The sequence below is a fragment of the Pecten maximus genome, chromosome 12 (assembly GCF_902652985.1).
Source record: "Pecten maximus chromosome 12, xPecMax1.1, whole genome shotgun sequence".
In the NCBI taxonomy this organism is placed as follows: Eukaryota; Metazoa; Mollusca; class Bivalvia; order Pectinida; family Pectinidae; genus Pecten; species Pecten maximus.
Window position 1 is genome coordinate 18,066,918 of NC_047026.1, and position 25,490 is coordinate 18,092,407.

At 35.6% G+C, this 25,490-nt stretch overlaps 1 protein-coding gene across 2 annotated transcripts in view; it reads right to left on the reverse strand.

Annotated features, from left to right (window-relative positions):
- Nucleotides 1-434: 434 nt before the first annotated feature.
- Nucleotides 435-25,490, reverse strand: part of LOC117339151 (transient receptor potential cation channel subfamily M member-like 2) — a 34,101-nt gene continuing 9,045 nt past the window's right edge. The window contains exons 11-25 of one of the 2 annotated variants that reach the window (XM_033900574.1): nt 25,190-25,256; nt 24,533-24,783; nt 22,754-22,992; nt 21,903-22,046; nt 19,955-20,096; nt 19,298-19,375; nt 14,852-14,995; nt 12,827-12,958; nt 11,840-12,085; nt 10,407-10,581; nt 9,776-9,941; nt 8,676-8,854; nt 6,432-6,564; nt 5,627-5,798; nt 435-5,342 (exon numbers count right to left, since the gene is read on the reverse strand). In XM_033900574.1, coding sequence (XP_033756465.1) covers nt 4,782-5,342; nt 5,627-5,798; nt 6,432-6,564; nt 8,676-8,854; nt 9,776-9,941; nt 10,407-10,581; nt 11,840-12,085; nt 12,827-12,958; nt 14,852-14,995; nt 19,298-19,375; nt 19,955-20,096; nt 21,903-22,046; nt 22,754-22,992; nt 24,533-24,783; nt 25,190-25,256 — 2,829 coding nt within the window. In that variant the 3' untranslated portion in view covers nt 435-4,781. Of the gene's footprint in view, nt 5,343-5,626; nt 5,799-6,431; nt 6,565-8,675; nt 8,855-9,775; nt 9,942-10,406; nt 10,582-11,839; nt 12,086-12,826; nt 12,959-14,851; nt 14,996-15,066; nt 15,211-19,297; nt 19,376-19,954; nt 20,097-21,902; nt 22,047-22,753; nt 22,993-24,532; nt 24,784-25,189; nt 25,257-25,490 lie in introns of both variants that reach the window. The other variant, XM_033900575.1, reaches the window with a different exon arrangement.

The window sequence follows — 25,490 nt, forward strand, 5'->3', positions numbered from 1 at the left end:
GTCGCCAATCCTCATTGGTGTAATGTACAATCCTGATGACGTATCAGTGATATACCGATATGTGTCGCCAATCCTCATTGGTGTATTGTACAATCCTGATGACGTATCAGTGATATACCGATATGTGTCGCCAATCTGTGTTTGTCTATTATTCCTTTGGGTATACCAAAATGAAGTCACTATTCTTTTCCTCTAGAATCTCTCGATTTTCCACCTCCATTTATATACCTACTGCTTTCAGATGGCTCTTGATTCAAATGCTCTAAAATCAAAATTTTCCATAAATTGATTTCTATCTATTGTGAAATGCAACTAGCTCTACTACTAGTTGTATCTCGGCTGCCATCTTGGAAATGGTATCGATGTTGATGACAAATATGCTTTTAGAGACATGTTAAAAATGTTTAAACAACAAACTGGATAAAAAACACAAATTAGCTTAATATTCATCTATTTTATTCTATGTCATTTAAATTAATGTTAAAACAAAAACAGAGTCTAGAAAAAACAAAGTAGAAAACAAATTATCAATAATCCATATCACATTCTTATATTACAAATCATCATTTACGTTTTGTTACATACATAAAAAATAATAAGTGATCACATATATCGATGTTTGTATTCATATATGCATCGTACATACATAAACTGTAAAGACACATATAGCATTAAGTACAATTTTGTTTCATTGGGACAGCTTGAAATAAAATTCAGATTTACCAAATTTACATATTAATCTCAACTACATATGGCTCATGCCATCTATACAATCTAATAATCAACGAAAATGTGTGTTCACTTAACTATCTATGCCATCACAGGTACCGTACACTAGCTACATCTGTTCATTCTAAACTGCACAGCCAGTGGATTCAGCTCCTTACTAAATCTGGTATACTGTATATCCTAATTTGTCAGAGGGCTGTCTGTATATATTGGCATTTATCAGTGAGCCATCTGATAGGCCTCAATTGTCGGAAGGCAGAGATGTGTCCTCTTTTGTCTGTTGGAAGTGTGTATGTCCAGTTTTGTCTGTTGGAAGTGTGTATGTCCACTTTTGTCTGTTGGAAGTGTGTATGACCACTTCTGTCTGTTGGAAGTGTGTACGTCCACTTCTGTCTGTTGGAAGTGTGTACGTCCTCTTTTGTCAGTTGGAAGTGTGTATGTCCTCTTTTGTCTGTTGGAAGTGTGTATGTCCACTTTTGTCTGTTGGAAGTGTGTATGTCCACTTTTGTCTGTTGGAAGTGTGTATGGCCTCTTTTGTCTGTTGGAAGTGTGTATGTCCACTTTTGTCTGTTGGAAGTGTGTATGTCCACTTTTGTCTGTTGGAAGTGTGTATGTCCACTTTTGTCTGTTGGAAGTGTGTATGGCCTCTTTTGTCTGTTGGCAGTCTGTATGGCCTCTTTTGTCTGTTGGAAGTGTGTATGTCCACTTTTGTCTGTTGGAAGTTTGTATGGCCTCTTTTGTCAGTGGACAGTCCGTTAGTCCTTGTTCGTCGGTGGGCAGTCTGTTTGTCCTCTGTTCATAATCTGTTTATCAATCTAGATCAACTGAATGTCTACTGGCAGTCTAGGTGAAAATGATGCAGACAAGCATCACCTGTTTGTCTAAAACAGAAATTACAATTTTTTTTATACCATATTGTGTTTTTGTGCTTCTGAATATGTTTGGTGCTTGAATTATAACCATATTGAAACAAAAACTGTTTGTACTTTATGTTTTATCAATATGTAGTCTGTCTAATTATGTAATTAATTCACTAATTAAGGGACACGATAACAAACGTTTATATTACCCTGACGTAGGTTGTATCGGTGTGGTGTTAATGTTCCACAAAGTAAAACATGAAAACATATCTTTTCAATCTCCATCACAATATTAGATACATTTTTTAACTTTGCTGGAAGTTGCTCTAGTGAACACATTTCTATGAAACATCATAACTATGTTATCTTAAAGGTTTATGACTATTAAACTCACACCATGAATGCATCACAACATATGGTTCATGACTCCATGAACAAACATAATTATTACATTGTTGTTTATGATTTAGTTAACTATACTACAACAGACAGAAAGTTCATCAGTAAGTGTAAGATGTACATATGATCCATGACGCAGTTTGCGTACCACTGAAGGCCACTAATAAACATCTATCATAGAACCAAAAATCAGTCTATTATCTACTGAGCAAGATTGGAAGGTACTGTTATATCAATTTTATAATAACTCAAGTTGAGAAATTATCATTTTCAATTATTAGTGTTAAAAATATTGTAACTTTATAATATGATGAGAATTATAAACAAAATGTCTATATAATGAAGCCAAATTATTAAATTCAGTCGTTATTTTAATAGTAAATTCATAGTTAGTGAAAAATCTAACAAGTGGAATGTTTGAATATTAAATTTACAGAGTAATGGTCAAATTTGATAAACCATGCATGCCATTTAATTCTTATCCTTTCACCATAGTCTAGCCTTATCAACACATTTAGTCAGTTGTAGCATCACACAAACAAATTGTTTCTTTAACACAATAACATCACTCTCATCAAATCTCCAAAGTAAAAAAAAAAAAACAGCGAAAAATTCAGAATTTATCAAAGGAGAGATATAGTAAGATATAATTTACCAGCTTGAGGACGGATTTCAGGGTGAAAAGACAAATTGCAACCAAAGTCGAGTTTGAGGACGGATTTCAGGGTGAAAAGACAAATTGCAACCAAAGTCGAGTTTGACTAGATAAAGATAAATCCCTCGTACAAGTGCAATTACATACTCCTATAAATGGACGGAGACTTACAATAGCGTTACATCAATGTTAAATACATGTAAATCAACATTATCAGGGTAAAACCTACACCAGGTAGACAGTAATGGAGAGTAATAGTCTTAGATATGTAGGATGATTTCATAACATTCAAAATAAAAACTTAGATACATCTCTGTAAAAAATAGCACATCTGAATAATTTTGTTATTCAGCAGCAAAACACACCGGTGTAAAATCGATATGAACTGTAACTAGTATTTTCTACTTTCTGTTTGATTTATGTATTTATTTTTTTATTTATTTTTGCAATTCGACTATTCATACATCATTTATATGCAGAATTTCATATTTACAAATGCTTTACTGTACCCAAAGTCAGGTACGAGATATTCCATTGGTTTCATGGAACAGTCACAAGTTAATAGTCATTATGTGACACCTACACTAGTTCCCTGAATCATAAAACAGTTTTAAAAGATGAAATTGTAAATTATTTTTTATTAAACATATATTTTTCAAAATGCTGCTTCTTAATTTAGAAAGCGTGTCCAAAATTCAAACCTGATTCAAGATTTGATAGTGAAATGCAAAAACCTATTTAGATTTAGACTTAAATCTAAAAAGTTGTTAAAGACCCCAGAATCTGACAACCAGATCAAATCTCATTAAAAAGATAAATACATTTTTATATCCTAAAATTTACACAATGTAAATTCTACAGAAACAACTTAATATCCCATTCAATAAAAAATGACCAAGTTTTTCTTGCCATTGTTTGTTATAAAAATTATATATAAAAATATAGTACATAATAGATTATGGTTTTGATAAGATTAAAACATCGCTGTATAATTTGCAAATCAATAGAAAATAGAGCATGGAAATGAGGTATTTAAAATTTATCACATTTATAGAAATAAAACAATATAAAATCACCATAGCTTATTAAATGCAAGGATGCAACAACAGATGTCATAAAATGTCAGAATTCTTGTGGAGTCTGTCCTAGCCATCTACTCCCTATCAACATAATGTACAAAATGTTATACAGGGTCGTAAATATCACAAAGTACATGATTGAAATGCAACTTATATATCCTTTCTGTACATCAAATCAAAGCTTCATAAAATGTTCAATAAAATATTGTAAAATGCAGAATGTGTTGGTATTATCTACGGTGTATATGTATATATCATAAGGGATAGGTCACAACACTAACTAAATCAGGTCAGTTTCCCAAATCGGTATTTGTCATTTGAAAAAAAAATATTGTTAAAATAGGCGTATAAAAAATATTAACTTTTTTTTTCAAACCTAGTTTACTAAAAATGTCATACAATAGTCTACTCAATGTCAAATCAATGAGTTAGTAATGATTGTTTTTATATTTATCTCAAACACAACACAATATCAAATGGAATTACTGGTAGTGATTGAAAGACCAATCTCAGCTGGACAAAGATGGAATGATTTTGAAGCCTGAGCAGACAAAACAGCAGATAAACCTTAATGTGGATTGTTAATAAATATGTAAATATAAATAAACATGGCCAGCATGTTCTGAACATAAGTCTTACCATCATTGTACAATAATTCATGCGAGATATGTATTACTTGTAGGTAGCGGACAGAAAAATATTCACTGATTACAATACAACTATATTAATGTCTACTAAAACAGTTATGATAAGTCCTTACAATTAATCAGTATCATCATTATAATACCACATAAATATATAAAATTCATATGATACAATTTCACATCAACATATTTAGTATATAACAGCACTTGAAATTATGGAATGCACAAAGTGTAACATGGATAAACTGTACAACATAAAGGCATTTTATATGATATAAGTATGAATGACAAAAATTATATAACAGCATTGACATATGTAAAAGATACATGTATGGTATGAGTCTATCACAGTTTCTTGTCAGGAGTATATATAATCACATGTTTAGGACGGCAATTACTTCCAAACATACAAGAATTAATCAGTGTCTGAGATCATATTCTTCCGTAATTTCTTCCTCTTCTTTTTGTTTTTCTTCCTCTCGTCCTCAGTACTACTTTCTCTAGCCATGCGTGTAAACAGACGAGGAGATACTGCTCTCATATTGTTCTCCTCAGAATCTGATGTTTCTCTTGATAAACTTCTCCTCAGGGACAGGTGCCCACCTGATGACGGCACATTCAAGGCCTTCCGCATTCCCTTACCAAAATGGCCACTCCTGTGCATAAATTCTTCATCAGAAGAATCTAAATCTATATCCCTACCATATGACCTACTAGAGATCCGGCGGTACAGCCCAGGTCGCTGTAAAGTTTCTGTCAGTGAGTTTGTCCGAAGGGGAGACACTTCAGGTGGAGTGACAATCTCCGGATGTGGTGAAAACTGTAACGTTTTGTCAGGTACAATATCTTGTTTAAAGACAGGATTGTCAAAATTATTCAACTTAAGTCGTTCTTCTTTTTCCCTCTTTTTCTTTTCTTTCTTTTCCTTCTTCAACTTTTTCTTCTTTTTCTTTTTGGCTTCCTCGTCTTCTTCCGGCTGTGGAAATAAAGCATTTATAAATTTCCATTAATTCAGCAAAATTGAAATCAACTACTGGTATTCATGGACAATTCTACAGTCTCTAACAGTAAATCAGGTACTCCTACCTGCACCATGATTTTTTTGCATGAAATAAAAAGAATACATATTAATATAAAAGCCTGAACAAAGTTTGTTCTCGAACTAAATATGAATGAATAAGAACTTGTATGAGAATAAATTCACTTTTATAAATTCATTCATTGTCAATGATAATTTAAGAAATTACAAACGCAGCTTACCTCTGCTAGGACAATAGTTTCTTTAGTATCCTCTTTCACTAACAATGTTTCCTTTTGTTGGGTTTCTGGTAGGGGGCAGACCGTTGTTTCCAGAAAATGTCTATGGTGATCTTCGACTCCTCCCAGCTCAGGGAAGAAATCCTCCTCTAGTACCTTGAACAACTCCTCATTCCTGTATAACAGTACGAACAGACCCATTACCAATCATAGATGACAAATAAACAATGATAGTATACAGGTATGATGCACTGTTCTTGCTGCATGGTTTTACACCTGAACTGTCAAACAATACTTTCATAAATTACGAAATCAGTGTACTTTTTTATTAGTATTACCTGATGTTTCATTGTTATATAATGTCCTCAAGGTGACAGAACACTATCACTAATGAAATAAAACCTGGACAGTCTAGGTAGAGTTGTCTAGGAAAAAAATCTCTAACCATTTAACTATAAGAGCTTAATGTTATTTTCATCCCTATCTGAAGAGTCCAGCCGTGCCAAGTAAAGTTCATTTTAAATAGTGGTATAAATTCACCCAACCTAGTTCACTCCTGCCAAGCTCAGCCCTGCCTTATGGCATAAATTCACTCGTGCCTAGAGGTATAAATAGACCCTTGCTTCACATTCAGCCTTGCCCTGAGGTATAAACCACCCCTACCTAGTTTACTCCTGTCCAGCTCATTCCTGCCTATTCGTATAAACTCCCCCATGCCAAGTTTCTATCTGCTAATTTACCCCTGCCTATTGTGTTTGTTTTTTTTTTTTTTTTTTTTTAAATATTATTATCAACAACAATGACTCACCTCTTCTGGAGAAGGTTAATCTTGGTTTCAATGGTCTCCTTATCTTTGGCCTTCTTCGTACGTAGCAGGTTTGTCATCTCCTCTTTCTCAAATAACTGAAGATACTCTAGGTGTCTTTTAGAGAATTGCACTCCTGAAAATAAGTAAGAATTATATTCAAAGTATTTCAAATTGTAATCAACTTTAAAGAAAAGCAAAGAAAAGTTTTCTAGCGAATGATACCTAGTAAATGAGTTTATGATGTGATTCTGAAATTTACTGCTAGCAAAAGGATCATTCTAATTTTCCTCTATTATTTCAATTCACAAACAGTATGCTTGTAATGATTAGCGTTCGGCTTCTAGGTTTTCAAATTCTACAAATAACAGGATTTTTTCAAATAAATTAGCATGTGTAGAAATATTTAAATAAGAAAGAAAAGCAATTACCACAGTAATGATATTATCATTCCCCTTTTAAAAAAACAGACAAAGACCCACACTATTCTGACAAGAGGCCCAGAGGGCCTGTATCGCTCACCTGGATTTCATGAGATATGAAACAAGAATGATTAAGTATATTTGTCACTGGTATTGCTATGTCAATATATCATAGGCATTTTATATTGGTACGTAAGGATTTGATGTCAAAAAATGCATTAATCCATGAAATAAAATTAACTTTTGGCACAACCCCATAGGGATGCTACCACACAAATGTGAGTGATATCCGTTGCTTGGTTTCAGAGAAGAAGCGACTAATATCAATATAGCCCAATTGACCACATTTGGCCCCGCCCCTAAGGCCCCCAGGAGGGGGTCAGCTCCATCATTTGTACAATTTTTAATCCCCACCCCATAGTGATGCTACCAGGCAAATATGAGCGATATCCATCGCTTGGTTTCAGAGAAGAAGTCATTTATATTAAGAGAGCCAAATTGACCCCTTTTGGCCCCGCCCCTCAGACCCCTTGGGGGTCAGCCCCACCATTTGTACAGTTTTGAATCCCCACTCCATAGGGATGCTACCAGGTAAATATGAGTGATATCCATTGCTTAGTTTCAGAGCAGAAGTCGTTTATATCAATTCTGTAAAACTGACCCCTTTTGGCCCCGCCCCTCAGACCCCAGGGGGTCAGCCCCATCATTTGTACAATTTCAAATTCCTACCCCAAGGTGATGCTACCAGTAAAATATGAGAGATATCCATTGTTTGGTTCCAGAGAAGAAGTCAATTATATGAATATAGCCCGATAGACCACATTTGGCCCCGCCCCTCAGGACCTTGGGGGGTCAGTCCCATCGTTTGTACAATTTTAAATCCCAACCCCATAGTGATGCTACCAGGCAAATATGAGTGACAGGCATTGCTCGGTTTCAGAGAAGAAGTCGTTTATATCAATATAGCCAAATTGACCACATTCGGCCCCACCCCTCAGGCCCCTGGGGGGTCAGCCCCATCATTTGTACAATTTTGAATCCCCACCCCATAATGATGCTACCAGGCAAATATGAGCGATAGTCATTGCTTGGTTTCAGAGAAGAAGTCGTTTATATCAATATAGCCAGATTGACCACATTTGGCCCCGCCCCTCAGACCCCTTGGGGGTCAGCCCCACCATTTGTACAATTTTGAATCCCCACCTCATAGTCATGCTACCAGGCAATATGAGTGATAGCCATTGCTTGGTTTCAGAGAAGAAGTTGTTTATATCAATAGCGCAAAAATGACCCCTTTTGGCCCCGCCCCAGAGGCACCCAGGGGGTCAGCCCCATCATTTGTACAATTCTGAGTCCCCTACCCATAGGGATGCTTCTGACCAAATTTGGTCAAATTCTGATGTGTGGTTATGAAGAAGAAGTCAATTGTTGACGGACGGACGGACGACGGACGACAGACGGACGGACGGACGACGGACGACGGACGCAACGGTATGGCATAAGCTCACCTTGGTCCTTCGGACCAGGTGAGCTAACAAGTCATCATGCATTGATTACTAATGAAATTAAAAAACTCTTCTTATTTCAAATCTGCATGACCTTGACCTTCACAATAGAATTTGTTATGGGTAAAGATTTCAAATTTATTCAAAGGAAACAATGTTAGGTTAGGAAGGTAAGTTGTTGAGAATTGTGGACCGATCGTCCTGCATGAGGAATATCTACTATCAAATAATAGCTTAATATGTTTGTTACAAAGTTGACATACGACTCTTAGGTTCCTGATATAGACCTAGGATCAGGTGTCCTAGCTGAAATTACCTACCTTTGGTGCCCTTACGGCAACAGGTTCGCCTGAATATCCACTTGAATATTAGGTAGACATGGGCAAAGATGCTGAATGGTGGCACAAAGGCTGTCTTGTTATCAAACTCCATTGTCAGAAAGTACATCTGGTACTTCCAAATCTCGATCGAGTTCTCCTCAATTGTGTCGAAAACGTGACTGAAATCAGAAAAAAAAAAAAATAGAATCATTGTTCTCTACTAGCTCTTGCTACCTCACTTATATAGCCCAAGTTTCCTCTGGCCCTGACACCATGTCTGGCCCTACATCAGACAAGAAGTCAGGGTCAGAGAAATCTCTACCTACCTCAATTAGTGTCCACATTAGAAAGATAACAAGAGTCCCAGAGGGCATGTTTTATTCACTGATACATTGAAGTGATCATGTTAATTCTCATGAAAAGTATTGATACATGTACTTCAAACTTACATTCTCGGTATTCAAATATTTGGAATTGTGCCTCATGAAGATGGCTATGAGGAGGTTGAGGGGAGGACATTTCCCATCAGGAGGTAGGTAGTTACCTGAAGATGGCTATGAGGAGGTTGAGGGGAGGACATTTCCCATCAGGAAGTAGGTAGTTACCTGAAGATGGCTATGAGGAGGTTGAGGAGGAGGACATTTCCCACCAGGAGGTAGGTAGATACCTGAAGATGGCTATGAGGAGGTTGAGGGGAGGACATTTCCCATCAGGAGGTAGGTAGTTACCTGAAGATGGCTATGAGGAGGTTTTAGGAGGAGGACATTTCCCATCAGGAGGTAGGTAGTTACCTGAAGATGGCTATGAGGAGGTTTTAGGAGGAGGACATTTCCCACCAGGAGGTAGGTAGTTACCTGAAGATGGCTATGAGGAGGTTGAGGAGGAGGACATTTCCCACCATGAGGTAGGTAGTTACCTGAAGATGGCTATGAGGAGGTTGAAGGGAGGACATTTCCCATCAGGAGGTAGGTAGTTACCTGAAGATGGCTATGAGGAGGTTGAGGAGGAGGACATTTCCCATCAGGAGGTAGGTAGTTACCTGAAGATGGCTATGAGGAGGTTGAGGGGAGGACATTTCCCACCAGGAGGTAGGTATTTACCTGAAGATGGCTATGAGGAGGTTGAGGAGGAGGACATTTCCCACCATGAGGTATGCGGCCAGGAGGAAGTAGACAAGCCAATGGTTCTGTAGACAGTACAGTTGTTCTTTAGCGGCTAGTGCTGTATCATTTATTCTAAGAGCAGCCTCCATACAGTCTGAATCCGCTGTTAACCAAGAGGAAAACATACATGTACATTGTACAGACTCTCATTATTTATATTCAAATTCTAAAAAATTTCAGCGTATCAATATAAGAACCATTCTGGTCAATAATATTAAAAATGCATTTAGAGGTAATCTTAATGCAGTGCTATGGCAGTGAAAGCCTTCTGCTGTTATGCTTAATGCAGCTCCTGTACATTGTTTTCAGTACTAAGTATTAATGGCGTGCAATTCATCATGATGGCACTAATCTGTTTAGGGATTAAATGTCCCAATGTTGCACGTTGATTCCACAATTTTCTAAAATGCTACATACAGTTCATCACAAATTAATATACATGGACCACAGGTACAAAATTACAATCATCAGATCTAGATTTGCTAACCTGATATAACGTACATTGTATATATGGTATAAAAGTACAATTACTGCTGTTAATGTAAATTATAAAGATGTTTTTACTTACTGTTGAGGTCATCCAGGAAGATTTCTCCGAACAGCTGCCAGTAAGGGAAGTAAAACACATCCTTGAGGATGTTCCAGCTCGGACGTCGCTGTTTGTAAAGTAGAGCCTGGCTGGAAATTCCGTAGGCCAGCAGAAACACCAACAGTACCATCACAAACATTTTCAGTTCTGCCATCTAAAGGAAAATACAAAATCAAATTCAAGCCATTGAAATAAGTTCTTCATTGCCAAATGTATCCTCCAAAACAGATAATTCTGGGAAAATGAAGAAAGGGGCTTATTTGCAGATAATTACGGTACTAAATTAATATAAACAGGATCTTAAAAAATAATTTAATCTTATTTATGTTGATAAACTAAGCAAACCTAAATGTAGAAGCATCCATCTTACAGAAAATCTAGTGAAATGCCTTTCCTAATGTCAAGTCTGTGCTTTTCACCGTTCAATGCTGATTCATAATGTCACTGATAAATTGGCATTATTATGACACTATAATTGCAACAAGATGTCAGTTGTACAGTATTGCATATAACAAATTCAATCTTCTAAGCGTTGTACCAAATTGAATGTTTTGCGATGGTGAACATGATCCCTTGGTTAGAAGACAAAAGGCAATACATGGTCTCCAGTAACATGCATTGCTGTTCCAAAATCTACCTAAATCCACCAATCACAGTACTCCAGTTATAATGTAGGCCTCATTCATGTGTGAAACACCCATTAAAATTTGCTAATTATCCATTAAAATATTTGTATGAACACATTCTAATTACCGCTACAATATTTCAATTAAGCAACCACATTGTTATGTGTGTACATAAATTATATACCTTTTAGGTACCTAGTATGATTGAAAGAAATTACCCAAATGGTGTCAGCCGAAATAGAATTTGACCCTTCATGTTTCAAAAGTGTGAGTACATGTGTGCAAATACCCACGCATCAAAAATTATCTGGAGCACTGAAATATCATAGGAAACAAGTTATAATGAAATCATTGTCCCCTATCTCAAATGCATCCTGATAGGGGTCGAGTTTGTATTCTGTGTTGGGCGTACAGATGCACAATGTGGTCATTCAGAGCGACCACATTGAAAAGTGTAAAAGTAAATAACTTCGGAAGTTAAATACAGCTGTATCGGAATATATACTGGTTTGTGGAATAGTGAAGGAAAGATATTGAATTCTAGTAAAGATTTCTGTATATTATCTGTGTTGGATTGTAAGAGAGGTGTATTTTTTGTAATATATAAGTACATACATGAATTGCACTTGTAATAAATCCAGTCTATGGCAAAGGAAAAAAAATAATGACATAATTTTTTTTTTTAAATCAGAAGAATGGTTTTGCTAGGCCTTTTTGACACCAAGGGTTTCATCGTCAGGTATCTTCAAAGTATATAATATTATCTCTAAAGTATATAGAGCTTACCATTCGTTGAATCATCACCATCTTTGGACCCAGGTTTGCGTTGGCAGTGTATGTCTTGAGGATTCTGATGTACAAGATGACGCCGTTGATACAGTACATTATCTTTGTCACCTCAAACCAGTCCTCCCAGAAGTGGATAAAGAAGGCAATAAAAGCCAGGATAAAGTTGATCAGGTCGAGCCACTTCAGGAATCCATACCAGTCACGTAACTTCCCGTAAAATGTCGGCGACGGAAAGGTCAACAACTAGAAAATAAAATGGCAGGCAATTTCAATAGGCTTAAATTTGTAATCAACTTGATGTGTCAGAGCAATGCAAATGCTCCCAGCAGTAACCATGTTTTGGGAATGTTTTAGAGCAATTGTCCGTTGTTAACAGGACTACATGGTGTACTCATGACCTTTTAGAACAAGTATGTTGTCGGCTGACCAAGGTTGCGGTTGCCTTACTAAACTGCTAGCTGGCCTCGTTCCATTGAGGTGAAGTCACTTTTAGATGTACCCAATAATATATTATCATTTACAGTGCTCCCTCGATAAAAAAATTCTACAATTTTGGAATATCTTTCTTCTGTTTTTTTTTTTTAACTCCACTGGAGCTGGCCATATCTCTCCAATTTTGGTACTAAAGTTTTTGTCAAAATTGTATTTAATTAAAATTCTGAATTCAAAAGTTGAATGGCCGTAAATCTGGAAAACAAAATTGAACATAACCAAATCGGAACTTGAGCAGCATATCATCATTTACCAACTACAATGTACATACTAAATTACAGTTCTATATCTGTATTCGTATATATAATTATAGAGAAAATGAATGGAAATGAAATTATGTCCCAATGACAGAATGGCATGAGCCAAGGGTAACACTATATAATTATATCCTCATCCATAAAATAGTTAGGGCATAAAAATTGATGATCAATCACAAGTGACATCTAATGGGAGAAATCTTATTGATATACAGAATAATCTGATTTAACTTACGGTGTAGATGTCGTCGACCATGAACGTGAAGATCCAGGCTATACAGATACACTCTATGGGAGTGACCCGGTGAGCGTCAAAGTCCACCAGTAACATATAGGTGAACAGTAGCAGGAACACCATGTACATCAGCTGCAGGACAAAAAACGGAGAAATAAATTCAACTATCGAATAACTGCACATAACCAATGATAAGTGATTAACCCAGGCTCAGAAATAAGTCCCAGGATTTGATTGTAAAGCAAGGAGGTTATCTACTATCAGTTAGGGTACTTAATGTCTTAGTACATCCCTGTAACATTATATTTAATACTTGGAATAATCTTAAAATGTTCAAACATCCTATAATATCATATAAATATCGATGAAATTTACATGATGGGAAAACCTCTAAAACAGAGACCTAAGACAGAATGTCCCATTACTTTTCTACTGTATACAGTAAGGAGTTATTTCAGTCAAAGAACTAAATTCTATTTTATTTGGTCTTTATTATGACATTAAAATAACTGTAAACAGTAGGAAGATAGCGGGATATTCTATCGTAACTCTAAAATAACTGTAAACAGTAGGAAGATAGCGGGACATTCTATCGTAACTCTAAAATAACTGTAAACAGTAGGAAGATAGCGGGACATTCTATCGTAACTCCTATCATTTCAGTAACACAATGACATTGAACCTTATACTGATCGAAATTGATTACAACATAAATGATACATCCACACCTGTACTGATAAATATTATATACTAAGCATGAATGAATAAAATGTAATTTAAAATCAGTCATCAACTAAGTCAAAAATTTTTTTAAAATCAAACTGCACTTAACGAAATACATTTTTTTTTTATTACACATCATTGTAACCATAATACATGTTTTAGAAATGTACAATTAATGAGCTGAGAGTGAAATATAATGAAACTGTACAAAAATCTACTACAAGACAAGAAAAATATAATTTTGAAAATATTTCAATGAAAATCATGCAAAATGAAATTCATGTGCAATGAAAATAGATTTATGGATTACGCGTAGCATCATTTCCCTAATACATGTAACCACAATATTCATCAGTAAGCCCTTGTCTGGCAGTAAGCCAACATAATGTCTACTGCAGTTCAGTACTTGATACTGAAAAAAAAGTTATTTGATTGTCCTAAAATAAGCTCATCACCAAATTGAATCTAAGCTGTCTTGATCTTCATGCAATGCTTATTAAAATCATTAATCTAGTCCACGATATTCACACGAAAATGATTTGTCCAGTAACAGTTTTCAGGGAAACATGTTAAATAAATAAATTTGAAAAATACCTTACATCGTTTTGTTTTTAATTGCATAATTGTAATTAAGGGGATATTGACAATTGTTTTCCACAAACTCATTATTATTAATAATGATAATCATTACCTACAGATTTTTAACATACAAAAATTGCATTTCTGCATAGTGTTCAAGGTAAAAGAAAATTTCATACATTTTTTTAATTAATATTAACATAGTTATATCGGTTCAAATAGATAATATATATGTATTTGTGAGAAAATACTGTTAAGTAGATCCTTGAGGATAATGTTACATTATGTAGGGCTGGACACATCAGATATTAAACGATGAATCAAAACCAAATGCAGTGTATTGTTAGTAGGAGTTTAACCTTGTAAGTTCAAATTTTAAAAATTTTGAAAATATTTCCTTTTTTTTTGAGATCATTATACATTATGTATTATCATTAATTAAGAAAATTTCCAAAATTATTCCGAATATATTTTCCAAAAAGGCAAATGACAGTCAAAAATCACAAGGTTCCTCTTGAAAAGAAGTAATATGTAACATACCACGATATATTGTGAACGGAAATAAAAATGTTAATGAAATGAAATGGTTAAAATGCTGTTAATATCAAACCACAAATATGTATATTTTATTCAAAATGTGCCACAAAAAAGAATCCCAAGCAAACAGGGGAGCGCTCGTGCCTTGACCTACAAACAGGGGAGCACTCGTGCCTCTTGACCTACCGTGTGATTGGCAAACTTTGTAATAGGTGCAGTGTAAAATGTTGTGATCTTCTGTTTAATGTTGAAGCCCTGTTCTCCCATGAAACTCATCTCCATATAACGGGGTGACATCAGCGCAAATGGCATAAACAAACACACTAGCACCTACGGAAATGACATCAAAGCAAGGAATGAATGAAATGATGATATGAATTTTCATAAAAATTAATACTTACCGAAAAATATGCAAATTTAGTAATAGGAGCTGTGAAGAAGGTTGTCACTCTGTGTAAAAAAGTTAGAGATTCTTCTCCCAGCAGATGGAGTTCCAAGAGTCGTGGAAACAACAAGAGAAAGGGAAATAACACCACAGGAACAACCTGACAAAAACAGTTTGTAAAATATATGTAACAGGCTCACTCTGGAGGTAGCCATGGTAACACAGGACACACAAAAACAGTTTGTAAAATATATGTAACAGGGTCACTCTGGAGGTAGCCATGGTAACACAGGACACACAAAAACAGTTTGTAAAATATATGTAACAGGCTCACTCTGGAAGTAGCCATGGTAACACAGTACACACAAAAACAGGCTTTGAACACAACTTTCTGTCTGAAAAGTAACTCACATTTAATGTTACAAAATGAAATAGTCGAGTTTTCTTTCTTTGATAGTTTAATGACACGTAAATGTTATTCAGACGTTTTTGAGGTACACACTTTCCCAGGTAACCCATCTAAGCAATATAAGCATTGTATTTCAAATATGTTTGTTGCCCTTAACTATCTATTTATTTATATATCTTTATTTGGTTCATTATCAATTTAAACATTTTATTATATATCATGTCATACAGTATCTTTGGAGATTCTACTGTACAGTGTGAAAAAAAAAGAATCACTTATATTAAAACAGTACTAACAAACATCTGATACAACAATCCATTATATTACTCACAGATGTATGGAACAGTTATCTTTCTGATAAATAATTTTCATGCTTATGTCTGATATGTAGGAATTTTTACAGCTCTCAAGTCACTCATAATGTATTGCTTTTAATTAAAAAATGTTTTATTTAAAAACTCTTTTGATTTCAGAAAAGCAGTTTAAATGTATATCATGAGTGCCTTGGTAAAATGTTTTTCTTTTATAAATTTATCTTAACTTTAAAACAAAATTATCTTTGAATTAAAAATTCATAATTTAAAAAGATAATGTATTTCCTTTCAAATAAACAAATTTACAGGGTGTGGGTATTTTTTTACATTAAATGGATGTGTGTAGATCTAGTTTTCAATCATGCAAAACAAATATTGGAAATTGAATGATCTTTGGAGGTTCCATGTCAGATTGATCTTCTCTCTGTTTTTCCCTTCCTCTTACCAATCTGTGTAAATTGAGAAACATCCCTCCAGTACTTTTCAAACAAGGGGAACCTATATGAAATTTGAGATTTAGCGATAATGGCTGTCTGTCTGCCATGTCGCTTTAAGATTGGTCCCAAAATGCAATACGAGGGACCAAGGGGAACCTACATATGAAATTGAGAAAGATCTCTTCAGTACCCAGTAAAATAGTGATAACAAACTTCAATTGTCAAAATCCAAAATGGCCGACTGTCGGCCATGTTGTTTTCCGACAGGTCCCAAAATGAAATATGCATAATAAGGGACCAACGGGAACCCACATACTAAATTTCAGAAAGATCCCTTCAGGACTTTCTGAGAAATAGCGATAACAAACTTCAATTGTCAAAATCCCAGATGGCTGCCTGTCGGCCAATTTGTTTTCTGACTGGCCCCAAAATGAAATATGCATAACTAGGAACCAAGAGGAACCTACATATGAAATTTCAGAAAGATCCCTTTAGTACTTTCTGAAAAATAGCGATAACAAACTTCAATTGTCAAAATCCTAGATGGCTGCCTGTCGGCCATGTTGTTTTCCGAATGGTCCCAAAATGTATATATGCATACTTACAGACCAAGGGGAACCTACATATGAAATTTCAGAAAGATCCCTTCAGTACTTTCTGAGAAATAGCGATAACAAACTTAAATTGTCAAAATCCAAGATGGCTGCCTGTCGGCCATGTTGTTTACCGATTGGTCTCAAATTGCAATTTGCATAACTATGGACCAAGGGCAGTATATACCCCCTCCCCTCAAGCATGTGGTATTCCACTTTGAGTGTAGAGACATTACAAAATAAAGTCAATGCAATTAAGACTAAAACATTCAATGGAGTTGTGCAATCGTAACCATACATATGACTACATATATACAATTTGTACATGTGATAAATTGAAAACACTTTTCACAGACATTATATTAGTGGGAATGTTATTTTAGCAATTATCACTTAATCATAATTGCACTAATCTAAGTTTTGAATTACTGTACATATATTGTGACTGTGCCAATTAATTCATGTGACAAACTGTAACAGCTAAGATTTACTAATGAATGCTTACGAAATACATTGTATGTACATTTATTTACAGTGATGCCATACTTAGAAATATGTTTTTACATAACACATTGGAAGAATAAACTAAACATTCTTTTCATGCATTAAAACAAGCATACAGGGTATTGCTGAAGCGATACATGTCCCCTACCGGCTCCCCTGTTAAAATAGTAACCTCGACTTTGACCAAAAATCCCTGAAACTCAAATTGTCCCAGATATTATGATCCTTTATCATTGTGTGAAGTTTTATCACAATCCCTCAAGGAACGAAGCCGCTACAGCACCTACAGTCCCTCCGTTTACTGGTTGGGGACTAATAATAATCAGATCAAACTGTAACTGCCACAAATGCTTAAGTTATGATGAAAATTCCATTGAATAAGAAGACAAGAGATCCCAGAGGGATCTTGGCGCCCACCATTGAATGATCTTTATAGGTTCCATGTCAGATTGATCTTTTCTCTACTTTTCTCTTCCTCTAAGTGTTACTAATCTGTGTAAATTCAGAAACAGCCCTCTAGTACTATTCAAACAAGCGGAACCTATATATAAAATTTAAGATTTAGCGATAATGGCTGTCTGTCGGCCATGTTGTTTTCGGATTGGTCCCAAAATGCAATACCAGGGACCAAGGGGAACCTACATATGAAATTTGAGAAAGATCCTTTCAGTACCTTCTATAAAATAGCAATAACAAACTTCAATTGTCAAAATCCAAGATGGCTGCCTGTCGGCCATGTTGTTTTCCTATTGGTCCCAAGATGTAATATGCATAACTACAGACCAAGGGGAACCTACAAAAAAGTTTGAGAAAGATCCCTTCAGTACTTTCTGAGGAATAGCGATAACAAACTTCAATTGTCAAAATCCAAGATGGCTGCCTTTCGGCCATGTTTTTTTTCCGGTTGGTCTCAAAATGCAATATGCACAACTAGACACCGAGGGGAACCTATATATGAAATTTGAGAAAGATCCCTTCAGCACTTTCTGAGAAATAATGATAACAAACTTCAATTGTCAAAATCCAAGATGGCTGCCTGTCGGCCATGTTGTTTTCTGATTGGCCTCAAAATGCAATATGCATAACTAGGCACCGAGGGGAACCTACATATGAAATTTGAGAAAGATCCCTTCAGCACTTTCTGAGAAATAGCAATAACAAACTTCAATTGACAAAATCCAAGATGGCTGCCTTATCGGCCATGTTGTTTTCTGATTGGTCTCAAAATGCAATATGCATAACTAGGCACTGAGGGGAACCTACATGTGAAATTTGAGAAAGATCCCTTCAGCACTTTCTGAGAAATAGTGATAACAAACTTCAATTGTCAAAATCCAAGATGGCTACCTGTCGGCCATGTTGTTTTCCGATTGGCCTCAAAATGCAATATGCATAACTAGGCACAGAGGGGAACCTACATATGAAGTTTGAGAAAGATCTCTTCAGCACTTTCTGAGAAATAGCAATAACAAACTTCAATTGTCAAAATCCAAGATGGCTGCCTGTCGGCCATGTTGTTTTCTGATTGGTCTCAAAATGCAATATGCATAACTAGGCACCGAGGGGAACCTACATATAAAATTTGAGAAAGATCCCTTCAGTACTTTCTCAGAAATAGCGATAACAAACTTCAATTGTCAAAATCCAAGATGGCTGCCTGTCGGCCATGTTGTTTTCCGATTGGTCTCAAAATGCAATATGCATAACTAGGCACCAAGGGGAACCCACATATGAAGTTTGAGAAAGATCCCTTTCTGAGGATTAGCGATAACAAGAATTGTTTACGGACGGACGGAGGGACGATGGACCACGGACGCAGGGCGATTTGAATAGCCCACCATCTGATGATGGTGGGCTAATAAACATGAAAAGTTGATTCTCTTAATTTCAATTTTGTTTAAAAAAGTAAGATTACTTATGACGAGGATATCTTGGTCATATTTTACTTACCATAGAATTATAAGTTACAAGAGTTTACATAGCGTCTTACCCGTTGCCAAGGTGATACAATGCCTCGCTTCCATGTGATACTAATGGAGTTCTGACAAGCCACAGATGCCAAGTATGCCTAAAAAATCATAATGAAATTTTAGACAAAGTATGTAACTCAATCTATGCAACATAAAATCAACTATCAAAAAACCTGGTACTGGGTATGTATAAATACGTCAAGCTCACTCCCCTTGTTTCAGTCTTCTCTCATCCCCACCGGGCCCTTCTAGGTATCTCTCACCCTCTTTCAACCAAACAATCCCACTTAAAGCACCCAATCTAGGATTGTATCCCCCGATTTCTATACCCATAACAAGATTCACTTGCAACCTTCCATACTTGGCCCCCATCAACTGTCAAGCTTATCACTATACCATTATAATAGCCGAGAGAAACAAAGGGAAATAACTATGGCAGATCAGAATGGCCTCCTTCTGACCACCCCTCATTTCCAACCCCTGTAGGATCTCCCATCTGCTAACCAAATCAAGGGAAGTAACTCTGGTAGATCAAAATGGCCTCCTTCTGACCACCCCTCAATTCAAACCCCAGTAGGATCTCCCATCTTCTACACCAATTTCTCTCTTCCAACCGCCCCTCCCCAACCTCCCTACATTACCTCCAACCCATCACAGATCACAAATTTTACACCAACCCGATCATAGGCTGATGCAGCCATGGCCAAACTGCTCATATCACTCCAGGTTGGAGAACAGCGCTCCACCAACATCATGGCTTTTTCATGGTCCTTCACATGGCACTCATCTAAAACCTCCACGGCCAGTAGCTCAAACTCGCTGTAAGTTGACAAAAAAATAACTTTGATATATATTACATAGATCAACATTACTATATTTTGACTAGATTAATTTGGAGCATAAAAGAAGTGTTTCCTAATTCAAGATATGCTGAAATGTTTGAAACACTGGTAAGTTTCAAAATTAATTTCACTCATATCCTTGTGAGGTTTTGAAAAAAAAATGTCTTAAGACTTTTTATGATGTAGTATTTGCAGTTTCAGATAACAATGTCTATCTACAAGAACAGCATGATAGCAAGATTGTGTAGCAGATTTCATAAAATTAATGTTATTTTTTCTGATTCATATGCCAATATTTACATTTGTTCCGCATTTCCCCATTGACACAATGCTAAGAGGCAGTTGCCACCATACGGCTATAACACCCAGTGCCTCAAGCTATAACACCCAGTGGGTCATGTGACATTAAAAGATTTGGGATTTTTTTGTGTTGGTTTAGTTTTTTTCAAAGTTGACGAAAATGGCAAGACAATGTAAATATAAGTATTGAACAGTGGTTTTAATGTTGTTATAATCGATATGGCAGCAAGATGTATGGTGGGCAAATGTAGCATGGAAACCCTAACTCGTTCCCATGCCATTTGCCCACCATACATCTTGCTGCCATATCGACTACAACAACATTAAAACCACTGTTCATCGCTTAATTAATTTCATATCAAAGTTATTTGACTGGTGTGACCACAATAACACATAGCATTTTTATTAAATATTAAACATTCTATTTTTTTTTTTTTTTTCAATTTCGGGTCACAATCAGAATCTCTAACTAAAACATTTCATTAAACCATGAAGAATTGCTTTCAATAAAATTATTCCATAGGAATCAATTTAGGTGTTTAAAACTCCTATATAACTATCAGTCACATTAAATCTAAGACCAAAGTCCAATTTGAATTGTTGATATGGCACGCTTGCTTTGTTTCATGAAAATCTAAAGATTTATCGCATGGAAACCTTTGTTTCACAGATGATATCTATTCCCACACAAACAAGTTATAAAATACAATAGCTAATTCTCTTTAAGGAAATGACACATGGTTATTTATCTTGATATTTACAGAATTGTTTGTTTGTTTGTTTGTTTGCTGGGTTTATAACCATGTGAACAGCAAGGGTCATTTTGAAGCTGGGTCTCCTTGTAGTAGTTGGTGACTACCTCACTGAACAACATACGAGAGGCCTGTTGCATGCCATCCACAGCAATTAGGGTAAAGTGTCTTGTTCAAGGACACAACCACAACCTTCCATTTCTAAGCTGAGAAACACAAACCAATAGAGTAAGGAGCATGGAACCACACGCCTCAGATTTTCTCCCCAAAGTTATTTATAGAAAGCTTATATGGAAATGATGCTGTTTACATAGAAATAGAGAATACATGGTCAGTGTCTTAAAATATAAGCTGTATTTTGGCGAGGGTAAAGAAAGACAAAAGTGGCGAGCCTTGGCGAGCCACTTTTGTCTTTCTGTCCCGAGCCAAAAATACAGCTTATATTTTAAGACACTGACCATGTATTCTATTTATCCTGCAACAGTCATAAAAATACTCATAAAAATAATCATTTTGAAGTGAAACGGTGTCAAAAATGATAGAAATATGTTCGCCTTTTAAACGTAGTTTCACTTTGAAGTAGGTCAGTCGAACTGACGCACGTGCAAAGATTCCAAAATACAGCTGTTTTCCGTCACTGCCGTATACAGCAAAAATATATACGGTGGGTGTATTCCGACAATGCGGCGGCAGTTGCAGGATTAACTGCCATCCCACCCCTGACAACTTACTCTTTGTACTCCAGAATCCTGTCCTTCAGGGCCTGCTCATTACGGTTGATGTAGGTAGCCATACTGCCATACATACGAGAAACAGCTATGGCTGATGTTACTGGTTCTCCACCCATTTCCCAGGCAAACTTGGCCATCTTCTGTCTGTAATATTATAATTTAAAAACAAAATATTAGTAGTCAATGACTAAGAGAACATTAAATTTTGTAAGAAATAATTCAGATTACAATTCAACTCCTAAGTATCAGTGATACCCTTGGTGAGTTATAGGTAAATATAAACTGGACTTGGAGATATAGAGTATTCACCTTTATAATATACATTGTATATAGGAATCACAATTTGTTTAAAAAATGTGGAAATGTCAAAGAGCCACATGAGTGAACCAAGAATTGTTGTTAATGGTTTTTATGAGATAATAAAACAAATCCATTCAATAATCCTATTTCCTCCCACACTTCAACATTAGAGTTTTGGGTTTGGTTTACCTGGTACCTAGATTTCATAATTATTAAGTAAACTAAATTTTTTGTGAACTTTTTTAGAATTAGAAATTAAAAGGAATTCTATGACAAGTACTAGACCTGTTTTCTCCCAGTGGCACTCTCAATGGTACACTAGTGTTTTGTAGAGTATCCTGAAGCCTCTAGGCTGAATGAAATCTTTGTTGAAGAAATAAAAAAATTAAACCAAATTACATCACACAGGGGAGGGAGATTCTAGAAGTCCACCCTATCCAACAAGTATTTCATCGAAAAGATTAATATGTCAACAGAAATCTTGCCAGATATTCAGTTGTCACACAAAGAATTTATCATATGAGGTTCAGACTGACAAAATGAAGTCTTACTTGAGAAGGAGGACGGACCAGATCAGGATTTCCTTATATGGGTATACACACAGCATGTTATCGTCTATTTGACTTTTGTTAGGTGGCGGGTCCTGGAAGTTGTCCGTGTATTTGTCCATGAGTTTCTCCATCAAAATCTTGAGACTTTTCATGCTGAAATCCTCTGTGCTCCTCTGTAAGCCATGCCTCACTGCAATCCTCCCCAAGTGTACAACATCAGCTTTCTTTGTTGACAAAGCCTGCGATAAAATATGCATCACATATTTGGTAACTTTTCCATTATATTCTGGTAGATTTACAGCACAAAGGTTCTCAAATCAATCAACAACAAGTAGAAATTATTATAATCACGGAGAAACAGAATGTTTGTTTTATACCGTATTTAATTAATGTATGGACTAATCAGAACATCCAGTTTCAAAAGTTATGATTGAGAACAGGATAACAGCAGATAACAATATGGCCTTCTCGTGTGATTAGATAACAGAAAAGAACATGTCTAGAATATGATTGAAAATTTTTCCACTCCCCTAGTACCTCTTAAGGTAATGATAAAAGGGCTCACATCCTATTGAGTTTTTAAGACTTAATTAGTTTGATAACTTTTATCAAATGTGTGGAGCTGTTTCCTTTAAAATACATCAGAGCTTAATACTTCTAGTTAAGGGAATGATCAATTTAACTTTGAGGGCATTGATAGTATGATTCATTATATGATTATTACATCCTTCCAAATTGATATACATGTACATAATGATCAACAGGCAATTACTAAAACATGAGTGGTTTTTCTGACCTGTCCTTGCAGGAATTATCAAATTTAACTAGAAATTGCCATAGAGAATTTGACAGATTTGTTACCTCATTAAGACCTAAAGGTTTAATAGCATTTTCAAAAGTAAAAACTAGTACAATGTATATATTTTATAAGCCATCCAAATTCTAATTTTGTTTCAAATGTCAAATAAAGCCAGCATCAGAGATAATATTACATGTCAATCAACAAGAGTTGAAAAGGGGAGATAACTTGTAATAGTATAAAATTTGAAGCAGGAAAACCTTGATTGTGATTCATGTTACAAAATGGCTGTCATGGCTGCCATGTTGCAGATTTTACGAGTACGAAAAATAACAATACTCTCTCGGCTCTCCTTCCTTAACATCCTACCAATTTTCAGCCCATTGGCATCATTAGAAATGAAGAAGAAGGTTAAAATTGTTATTTTTTATTTTGGACTGACCCGACGAATAACAACACTTGGTCAAGAATATCTCAGCATCATTGAGGCAGCATTAAGCTGAACCCCACAGCATGTAAGGTGGAGAAAATTAGGCTGTTAAGTATTGTCAACATTTTAAAAAGATAAAAAAATCACAATGGCATAATGTGCAAACGGACAGCGTCAAAGAAACAATGGAAACAGCAACTTCATCATGGTGACATACTGCGTTAAGTACAAAAAGAGTTTTTCAAAATTATTGAAAAACAATAGGACCATGGGCCTTAATAGTCGAATGAGTTTTGAAATCTACCAGTTAATTTGACCCTTTTTGGCCCTACCCATCAGCCCAAAGGGTCAGTCAAGGCCAACATGTGCATACCATCAATCTGTCAGACCGATCTGCTCATTTGAACAAAGTTTGAGTACACAATACAGAAGAGGAATTAGGGACTTAACTTAGTACCAAAAATAAAAAGGAAGACAGGGAAAATACTGTACAGTCTATGGTAAAATTTTCAGTTTGCTAATAAGTCCAATATACATTGGAAATATTTACCTTTTCGTATAGTAGAGCCAGCCGGCCCTTGTTGAGGAATTCTTTCATCACCACTCCTTGCTGGAGAATGAGGTGAACAAATTCCACACGCTCCATCAAGATGGCGTCCATCAGGATATTATCGAGACTACCTGGTGTCCAAATACAATCCTCGCGAAATATATCCTCCTGTGCTATGTCCACTCGGTCCCAGGTCAGGGCAAGACGTAGCTGGTTCAGGCGCTCCTTCTCGGTCGCTTCTCCTGATTTGGCTGGAAGTAAAAAATAAACATGTGCAAATTTTTTTTTCTCAAATAGGACTGTAACAATAACAAACTTTTACAATCCACAAGCCTGTAGTTACCTCTGTAATACCTCTTCACCAACACTGTTGTAAGCTTTAAGTAGCTAACAGAAGCACATCTTGGTTGGCTAATACACTCTTATCAGTAACATAACTGGATTTCACTTATTATAATATGCTTTGTTGACTTTCCTGTTCTTTAACACGGTGTATCTGTCAGTATATATTGATGGCTTGACTTGATATAGCTTTATACTTAACTATTAATATTCCATTGATTTAAGAGAACAATAAGGTTATAAGTATGATCTACTTTTAATTATATAATTTTAATCTTGTTGCATAAACAAGGTATTTATATACAATCTACTCACCTTTTAACAAGCAGGATAAGATTGCTAGATCCAGATCCTCATTCTTATTCATGCTAAAATTGACCATCTGAAATGAAAAACAATGTCATGATGATACATGGCCCATCATCTGTGACAAATACAATCTAATATCAGCTCATATTAGGAGATGCTCGCTTTTGTAACTCAAATACATTTTTAAATAACCTTTTGTTCCTCTGGAGTTTATATCTGTAAGGTATGAGTACTGTGTTGATTCTTTTCTTTTTCAATTGAGTTTATATTTAATTCTTCTTTGAATTTCAATCTAAAACAAAAATTT